At 53.8% G+C, this 9,829-nt stretch overlaps 1 protein-coding gene across 4 annotated transcripts in view; it reads right to left on the reverse strand.

Moving 5' to 3' along the window:
• Window positions 1–9,091, reverse strand: part of PIP5K1C (phosphatidylinositol-4-phosphate 5-kinase type 1 gamma) — a 47,936-nt gene extending 38,845 nt beyond the window's left edge. For all 4 annotated transcript variants that reach the window (XM_014884379.2, XM_088179188.1, XM_088179186.1 and 1 more), the window contains exon 1: window positions 8,650–9,091. In XM_014884379.2, coding sequence (XP_014739865.1) covers window positions 8,650–8,749 — 100 coding nt within the window. In that variant the 5' untranslated portion in view covers window positions 8,750–9,091. The remainder of the gene's footprint in view (window positions 1–8,649) is intronic.
• Between the last annotated feature and the right edge of the window lie 738 nt (window positions 9,092–9,829).

The following is a 9,829-nucleotide window of genomic DNA, read 5'->3' on the forward strand; positions in this document are numbered from 1 at the left end:
CAAGAGGATGCTGTTAACTTGCCCTTAAAACAGAATCACGGTTCCATCCACAAATCAGGAATTCCACCCCAAAAAATAACTGAAATAATTGAATTAAGTCACCTTGAAGTCATTTATGTCAGGCACAGAAACAAGACAGTTCTGCCATACTCTGTTGGAGAGCTATATCTGATGTTTTTGGTAGGTAATAAACAGGTAGAGAAGCCTCCCAAGATCACAGGATGCTCCACAGGTCAACAGCAGCAAGACGAAGGTGGTCCCCCCTCATCATCACCCTGCAGCACACGTGGCCGGGATGTTCTCCCATCCCACAGGAAAGGGAGGAGGGAGAGAAGATTAAGGTGACCTACATTACTCCTGCTTTAAATATAGAGGAGAATTGCTTTTATTCTACGTACCTCATTCCTCCCTGGCCTTCCTGTCCCACATAGGGTTGGCAAGACCCCTCTGCCCAGGTGGAATGCGCAGGTGGGGTGAACCCAACCTTAACCAGGGAGGCAGAAAGCAAATTTGGGCATGAAGCTTGAACTCCCAAGAGACTGATTTTGCAAACAATTCTCTTTCAATGGAGATGACAGATGTTTCTGTTTCAGTCCTCAACTCCACTAGGCTGCACTTCACCGGTCTCAGTGGTTGTCTCAGCCACTGGAAATCTGGACCTTCACTTACTTGGGGTGACAGAATATAAAGCAGCAACTGAGAACAGCAAACTCAGAGGGAAAGAAAAGCCTAACTAGCAATTTAAACAACATCTTGTCAGGCAGCAAATGAGCAGGCAAAACAATCTTGACTAATTCTACTCTTGCAGAAGCACAACATGGTCACCAGCACAGTCTGACACATCCAAGACATCCATTTTGAAGGGCAGCATCCTGATGTGCCCAAAGTTCGGGTCACAGTAAGGACAGGCTTACAACACCAGCCCTGCTAAATGACTGTGAACTCAGGTCCCTGGCCCCAAAAGCAGCAGAACTCTTCTCCTGGAAAAAAACACGAAACAGCTGGGGAATTACTCTGATTTACTAAATTCAGTGAAGGAGCAGAGAGACCCGACTGGCTCCCAGCCCAGCACTCCCTTCCTCTGGTGAGCTGCATTTCCTCCAGGAGATGGCTGAGGTCAAAGTGCTACCAGATCTCCTGGAAAAGAAATTAGGAGGTGTCTACCATGGTACAGGAACGCAGACAGCTTGAATGTGAAGAGTCAGCAGTTTGACAGAGCTTTGTCTGAAAAAGCATTATTGAGTGTAAATCAAGAGTTAACAGCTGCTGTGCCTAAACAGGCCCTCAGAGCACGAAAATTTATTTTGCAGGAGCCACCAAGACCCATGCAAAAGCTCCCACAGGAGAGCAGAAGCAGGAAAGCTTGAACAGTGGCAGCCAGAGCACATAGCAGAAGCTGAACCAAACCTCATTCCTCTGGCTGGGAGAGGTGGAACATTATGCAGTAAAGCAAAAAGCAGCGTTTGAGCTCTGTGGGGTCTGACCAGTGCGACTGAGCTCCCCACCATCCATGGCGCCAGTGGCACTGTCCCAGCAGAGCTGCTGAGTTTTAATGACCACAAACAAGGCAAAGCTGCCCTCATCTTGTAATCCATTAATTCCTCCCAGTTCAGGAGACTGAGCTGTTTCACCCAGAACAAAGACAGGAGCTGCTGCCCTGTGCTGTTCCCATGCTCAGCTAATCTCCAGGCCCTTTCAGTCATGGACGTGGATCTGCCCAGGCTGGTCTTGTGACAAACCTCGGGCCATGACCTGGTTCCCTTTCCTGGATCAAGGAGTGCCTTGGGCAGCAGGAGCAGCTACAGTTGTGCTCCTGGAATGTGGGCCCTTGCCTCTCAAACACTTCCCATGCAACAAGCAGGTCTTCAAGGATGAAGGCAAACAGCTGGTTTATAACTTCTCTTTTCTCCCAGGAAGTCTTCCCCACCCTCTCTAATAGCAATTTCTGTGAAGAGAGCATGCAGATTCTGCTGACTACAAAGGAGATGAGGACTGGCCCCCTTGATGAGTCTGCAAAACATTTACACTCCTCACACTGAATACAAACTGCACAGGCAGTAGTTGGACACAGCAAAGTTTGTTTCCTGCAACTCCAGATCCAAAGTCGAGCAGTTATCCAGAGGGACAGCACTTCTCATAGGCATCTGCCAGAGGTGCAACTGGTAAGAACATGCCAGCTCCATGCTACAAAAGAACACAGCTCTTCTGCACATATGGATTATTCCAGCCTGCTTCTGTGTTACAATAAATATTTAAAAGAACCCTTCACATCACACACTGACTCCCTAGCTGTACATATTTGTATTTTTTTCAATAAAATTAGGAAAGAGCAGTAGGCTTGCTGTAGCTGAAAGTTTGCATCTTTCAAAGAAAGCTGGAAGAGAAGCAGAGGGACTCGCAGCCTCTCCCCAGAGCTGTGAGACAGAAACATGTCTTACCATGACATGTTTTGTGATGACCAGCTGCATGGGTAGGGCTGGGAACACTGGGACAATCCAGCACAGTGCCAGCTTCAGATTTCCTCCCCACCACAGCATGTCCTCTGACTCAGCCTGGTAATTCACCACAAGCCAGTGCCAAAACCCACATGTAAGCTGGGGAAGCCACAAGAACACACCATGGAAGACGATGACACTTAATTAGGGGTTGATATGTTCTGCTAAATATGTGGGTGAGGAGACAAAGTAACAGAAAAGCTGCTCTAATCACTTTTAACTTTTTAATTACAAAAAATGGTTTCCAGAAAGTCTGGAGGTTAACCCAGCTATTGGCATCACTGAAGAAGTCAAACAAACAAGTGCCAGGCTGCTTAGGAACTGAGTATTTCAAAGACCTACCTAGGAAAGAAAAGCCCCAACATCACCATATGATCACAGACTTGTGCAGGGCTCTTGGAGAAGCCAGGCTCCTGTCCACAGACTGAGTCTGTGAGTTCTTCCCAGAGGAGGTGGAGAACCTGGGAGAGCCAGCAGCTGCTTTCCCTTTGGCACATGCTCCCCAGGCAGGCAGGTAAGCCACGCTGGGCTCTGTTGAGGTTTGTGCTGATGGGAATCAAGACCAAGCCCACAAGTTTGGTTCTTTACGTGACCCTCTTCCTCCTTGTGCTTTTGCCTCATTTCAGCATTGAACAGTCTTTGGCTTTCAGGCCTCTGCAGTGCCTTAATTTCCCTCTCTGCTGTGCTCTTGTCTTTTCCTGTCTGTGAGTGCATTCCCGTGGCAGAACAGCCGGCAGCAGGGGCTCAGCATGGCGTGTGTCCTTATCCCAGAATTAGAGGAAAACACAAGTGGCTGCGCAGGCACCCCCAGCCAGCAGCAAACATCCAGACCATGCTTGGCCAGGAATTCTGCTTTGCCAAAGGCCTACAGAACACAGCAGCACTCTTCTACTATGAGTTCTTGCACTCACCACAGATTTAGAAATTGTGAAATATCACAGAAGTGCGTTTATCTATCTAACAGTAAATACTTGCAGTAAGTACTTACAGTAAGTACTTACACACCAAAGAACTAGGGCTTTGCACCTAGTTTGCACAATGCTTCTGTCTGGTCCCACAGACATGAACAGACAATCAGCCTGATGTGACTAAAAAGTTTTGTTGTTGGGCACATTCATGGGATGACCCAGCTTGTAGGCCTGGGAGATGGGTGAAGGACAGCAACACTGTCACTGGGTTACTAAACAAATCAAAGGGAGCTATCAGAGATCTTGGTTAGAGACTTGGAAAGACTTAATAGGAAAAGAAATACCCCACCCCACCTTGGCACCTGCTGTACTGCAGCTATTTATGAGTTTCAAGGCCCATCTGGATGGGGCTTGGAGCACCCTGGTCTAATGGAAAGTGTCCCTGCCCATATTACAGGGTTGGAATGAGATGGTCCCTTCCCACCAAAACCATTCTTTCATTCTATGATTCCAAGATTCCGAGTCACTTCTCTCCCAGCATAAGCATCTTGGAGAAAAGGAGGTGCAAAGGCCTCTGTGTTAAATCAGAAAGTGTGTCCCAAAACTGGCAGCCTGCTCCAATACCTGCTGCCCCCACTGTCTTCCCTGGGACCCAGTGGAGATCCGTGAGAGTGCACCCATGGGATCAGACCACCTGGGGAAGGCAGGACGTGCTTTGGCTCCCACTTTCCCGCAGTCAGGATGCCAGAAGGAGTATGTTCTGCCAGGGACATGGCCAGCAGTTCCCTCCCCATGCTGGGGATGGGAGCATTGAGCCTTCACTTCCACCTAAACAAAGCCAACCCTCCTTGCACTGGGATTAGCAAATATTTCCCCCTCCCACTCTGTTTCTGACATCTCCCAGTGCAGTGCAAAAGATGCAGTGATTTCTGCTTTTTGAGTCACAAGTTAATGACCCCCACATAACACCTACGGCTCCCACATGCACAGATGAACAGATCTCATATCAGCAGGTCCCAGCAAGCGTACAGTACTGCATCCATGTCAGGAGCGAGGAACCTGTCAGGCCTCCACAAATTAATTGTGGTACATGGGAATATACTTAGAAGCCCAACGGGATGGATGGGAATAATCAAACATTGACAAAACTGAAGCAGCAAGTGATGAGAAGAGCTCTCAAGTCTGTCAGGGTATCATACAGCCATGGCAGGACTATTTCTGGAGTCAACTGGTGCTTACTGAAAGATGTGTACATGAAGGAAGAAAGTGCTGGAATTCCCACTGCTACTTTTCAGGCTATAACCACCTTATATGGGAAAACCATATTTATTAAGATTGTGCATCTGGCAAGAGCCCATAATGGTCATGTCAATGAATCACTTCAATAATAGTTCCCAAATTATACACTGTTCATACTGAATCCACTTAGGTCATTCCCTGAGGAGCTTGTCCAGAGAGGCCCATGTGCCTCCCAAGTGGGACGAGGCAGTGGCAGCTCTGCCAGCCTTGGCCCCAGCAGTGGTGGAATGGGCTATTATACACAGGTCAATGCCAAATGCTGGTTAATGAAAATGAGACTAGTCGTTCCCCACCCTGTGTGTTCTCAGGGACTTGTTCTCCAACCTGCCCTGACACCGACACAGGCAGGCTCAGCATCCTTTGGGCAGTGCCCACACCTGCCTGTTGTACACACTGCCCTTCCCAGCTCCCATCCATCCCAGCTCCCCTGCCTGCTTCCAGCCAATTCGTATCTTAAAGAACAATTAATTTGCCAGAGCAGCTTGAATTCTCTTTTCATTGCCTTCCTCCTTCCCTGCAGCTGAGCTGTGACTTATTGACTGTGAAGTAACTGCAGGGTCTCTAAGAGTTCAAGGCGCGGGGTGTTTTTCTGCCTGTTCCTGCCTGGCTGACTCCCTCTGTAATCATCCTCGCCAGCACCATTTCACGCCACAGAGGCATGTGACATCCAACTAAGCTGTGAACCATAATCATGCTGGGGATGATGTTTACATTTGATTTTTCCTCAAGCTGATAAGCTCTCTTCAATTTCCCCTCTCCATCGAGTTGGTATGAATTGAACTGCTTATGCCCCACAGGGTGGAATTCTTCTCTTATCTCTAATCTGCTCGCTGAAAAAATTGCTTCCAGCAACCCTTCAAAAGTCACTTCAAAGTTATCACTGCTAAGAGGGAAGAGCTGCAATATTGCTCCTGGGCTGTCGCAATACACACTCTCCCAGTGCTTTTTGGAGACAGCCAAACAAGTGCCACCAGCACGCAGCACACCTGGCTAGGGCTGGGATCTTCATTTTGCTCCTTCAGCCAGAGGTACAGCAAGACAGCTGTCCAACATGAGTTTAAATCCTTGTTATATCACATCAGCTCCTTAAAAGCATTCGAATCCAATCTTGAAGAACACATTGGAGGCTTCTGCTCCAGCTCTGGACCATAAGTGATGGGCAGACTGCAACCTGTGTAATAGGAGACCTGACTAAAGGAAATAAATCCAATGTCAACTCTACTTCCCTATTAGACTGATAATTCCCACTTTAGAAAGGAGATGGTGGAGGCCAGTTCTGCTGTCCAACACTTGAACAGTGCTAGCTCTTTTGTAGTAGCAGCTCTCCAATAACTCAACCACTCTTGAATAAAAGGTTTCCAGACCCTGTGTCTCCAGACTGCGCCTGGCTGGAGGAATGGTGATGGACTATTTGCTTACCTAACCATCCCTCGGATCAGGGTACCCCAGCCTAAACAAAAATAAGCCCAGTACTTACCTGTCACCCCACCATACCTCTCCACACGACCTCTGCTTCTGCCCACAGCTCACCAGAACCCTGAAGCAGTCCCTTACACTCTCTGCAGTCCCTCCCCAGGGTGTGAGGGTACAGATTCAGGGAGAAGGCACAGCCAGCATCTGCACCCATTAGATTTTGACACTCCCTTTCAACTAGTTGGTCACAAAACTTTTTAAAACTTCAAAGCCAAGGTCTCAGGAAGGGACGATTTGGGCCTATGTGTTCATGAATGAGCCCTGCTGCTGGCAATAAGAAAGATTTTCTCCCTCGAAGCATGAGATTTCCAAAAGCTCCCTTTAGAACACTCTGTACCTTAAGTCAACCTACTGCCAAGGCCTTCCCAACTTCCAGCCCTTCTCCATGCAGTTTTACTCCTGTATCAGATTAACTGGAAATTTTTCTATAATTGCTGAGGGCTTGGGGAGGGTTTGTGCTGGTCTGACCCACAGTCTGGATTAACCCTGCCATGTTGTTCAGGCGGAGCACAGCATCCAGATGCCTCCTCTCCAGCCATGAGCCAGGCAGCAGGTTTCAGCCATGCTGGTGATCCTTCATCAACAGCACGTGCAGAGCCATGAGCATAAGGGGAGCAACACAGGGCACCCGTGTAGGTGGGTCATGGGCACTTCAACACCTCCACACAGCAGCAAAGGCACCAGAATCATGGAGATTTGTCACCCAGATCAGACCACGGAGCACAGTCACAAACCCAGAACTGCAGCACAGCCTACCCTGTGCAGGTGCAGCCATGCCATCCCACAGCCCATCAAAGGCCACCTCCATCCCCCAGCATTTACTCTTCTCCAGCAAAAACTCATTTGCTGTTGTGCACATTGTCCCCAGCCCCCAGGAGCTCCAGCTGCAAGAGCAGCTGAGGCCAAGTGACACAATTTGGACGCTACCCAAGTGAGGAGTAAGCAACTTGACTTGAGAAATCAAAGCATCGGTGGGATTACTGGCTACGTTTCGTCTTTTTTACTATCAGCATAAGGTAAGACAGCCTAAGGTTCATAAATTCAGATTTACTTGCTCACGGAACAGGAAGAATACACGCTCCCTGCTTAAACCCTCCCTGAGCAACAGTCTCCATAGACAATTCGCCTAGTTCTGAGTGACAACCGTCTGTCCTCCTCAAAAACCAGATATGTGACAGAGAAATCAGAAGGATAAACAGTATTTTAATTGTTCATTGGTGTCCTTCCCCATAGCACAAGGGTGGAACAAGATGGGCTTTGAGGTCCCTTCCAGACCAAACTGTTCTGTGACTCTGATCAGCAAGAGGCTCTCTCTCACTCCCTTGGCATCACCTGCCACCCCTACCCGTGCTGGGAGAACACTCCCAAAAAGAGGTTCAAGGGTGTGTGGGAGCACAGCAAGCAGCCTTGGGAAGACAGGCTGCAGGATGCAGCCCCTGCATTTCTTTGCAGCACCGAGGAACTGCAGCAGGACAGGTGGGGACGGCTCCCCTCAGCCCAAACCTCGGCACCTTACCCAAAGTTACACACGACACCCACACCCCCGGCGCAGCAGATGACATCTGCGAAACGAGCACAGCTTCCACTGTAATTAGCTGGTTCTCAGGAGATCTAATGATGCTCATTTAAAGGCCTGACTACACGGAGATCGCTGTCATCACACAGCCAAACCCTCGGAGCACCCCGGACTCTGGCAGGCCAGCAGCAGCGGGGCCGAATATCACGAGCACAGCTCAGCCAGCAATCTTGAGGCTGTTAATGAACTAGAAATAATTAGGCAGCAGCGGAGGCGGGGGCAGGTGCACAGGCACAGCTCCATGGATCCATCCTGCCACTCAGGAACCCCAAACCTTCTGCTAATGCCGCTGCCGGGCTCGGGCTCGCTCTGGGCCCTGACAAACGGGCCCCCTCCGGCGGGAGGGACCCCGGCCGGTGGCAAAGCCTCCCGCCCGCGCTGCCAGGGTCTGCCCGGCCCCTCGAGCAACCCCTCCACCCCGACTCTGTGATCTCCGGAGAGCGACCCCCGAGAAGGGACGGGGCAGGACAGCCCGGCCACAGCCTTCCAGGCCCAGCCGGGGTCGGTTCCGGGGCTGGGAGTAGTGCCGGAGGTGGGCGGCCTATGGCCCGCACGGTGGTCCGGGCGTCGCCTCTGCCCCTCGCAGCTCCGAGACTCCCTAGGGGAGAGACGAGGGAGCCCCATCCCGGTGTCCCAGGATCCCGTCACAGGGGCGGAACCACCCCGGGGCTGGGGGAGAAGGGAAGCAGCAGTTGGACGGGACCACGCGGTGTCTGGGGGGGGCGCACTCCAGGGAGGGGGCGCGCTGGACCGAACCACTCCGATCGCCCCGCGGGGGGACCCGGCCCAGGTTACGGCTGGGCTGAACCACTGCGAGCCGGCGAGACACGGAGACACGCCGGGGCCCGGCCGGGTGGGGGACAGTCAGGGGCGGTCCCCCGTGCTCGCGGCGCGTTACCTCCTGACGCGTCCGATCCCCCTACGCCGGCCTCCGGAGTGATGGCACCGGCACCCGCCGAGGCCGAGCCCTCCGCCTCCTCAGGCACCTCCAGCTCCATGGCGGCCGCGGGCAGGCGCAGCCCCGGGGCAAGAAAGGCCCCGGACAGGCCAGCGCCCGCCGCCGCGCTCCTCCCGGGTACCGGCCGCGGCGCGGGGGACCCTGGGAGCGCTGCGGACCATAGAACGCGGGTGGCGCCGCGGCCAGACACGCCCCGAACAGTGGCGGAAGCACAGCGGGGCTTTTCCGCCGGAGTGAATTGCGATGCGGCTGAGGACTATCTCGATAAGCGGCGGGCTGTGGGATTCGACGGGGGGGCCGAGGGATAAGGAAGGCCGCAGCAACTCCCGCCGGTCCCTCACGGTGCCACGGCCGCGGCACCTCCAGTGGAGGGGGAAACACCACAGGGCCGAGGGGCGGGACCTGCGGTCGCCCTGGCACCGGGGAGGGGCTCCGGTGGGGGCGGGGCCTGTCAGCCAGTTGCTATAGCAGTGGAGGCGGGGCTCCCGGGGGTGGGGAGTCTGTCGGTCGCCATGGCAGTGGGGGCGGGGCCTGTAGGTGCCGATGACAGCAGGGGCGTGGTTCAGGCGGAGGGGCGGGGCTCCGGCGGGAGCGTGACTGGCCCTGCACGGCGGAACCGGCGCCCCTCGTCCCGTCGCGGCTCGGTTCCCAGCGCGCTGCTCCCGCTGCACCGGGGCCCTCCAGGAGCCTTCCCGGTCCCGGGCGTCGCCTACTCGCCCCCCCTTCCCGTCTCCGAGAGCTCCCGGTAGCCGCACAATCCGCCGGGCTGGACCGGGCCTGCCGTGCACCGGGACCCGGACACGCTCCCTTCTCCCGGCTCGGCCCCGGCGCCGTTCAGCGCCGCCGGTTCCCAGCCCGGGCTGGGGCCCAGTTCCTCCCGGCCCCGCGGCACCATCTAGTGGCGCCGCCCGGCCCGGGTCAGCCCCGGGGCGCAGGTCAGCCCGGGCCGGCCCCGCCGGTTCTCGGAGCCCCGGGGCCACGCGTGTCCCGGATGGGTAGCTGGGACTAGGAGGCAACGCTGGAGCCACCGGCACTAATGAGGCTGCTCGGCGGCGCCGGCCCCCGCCAGAGGGGCTCCCGACTGCGGCTGGTCCTGGGGAGGGGCAGGAGCTGCTCCACG

Source organism: Sturnus vulgaris, chromosome 26, assembly GCF_052056855.1.
Source record: "Sturnus vulgaris isolate bStuVul1 chromosome 26, bStuVul1.hap1, whole genome shotgun sequence".
In the NCBI taxonomy this organism is placed as follows: domain Eukaryota; kingdom Metazoa; phylum Chordata; class Aves; order Passeriformes; family Sturnidae; genus Sturnus; species Sturnus vulgaris.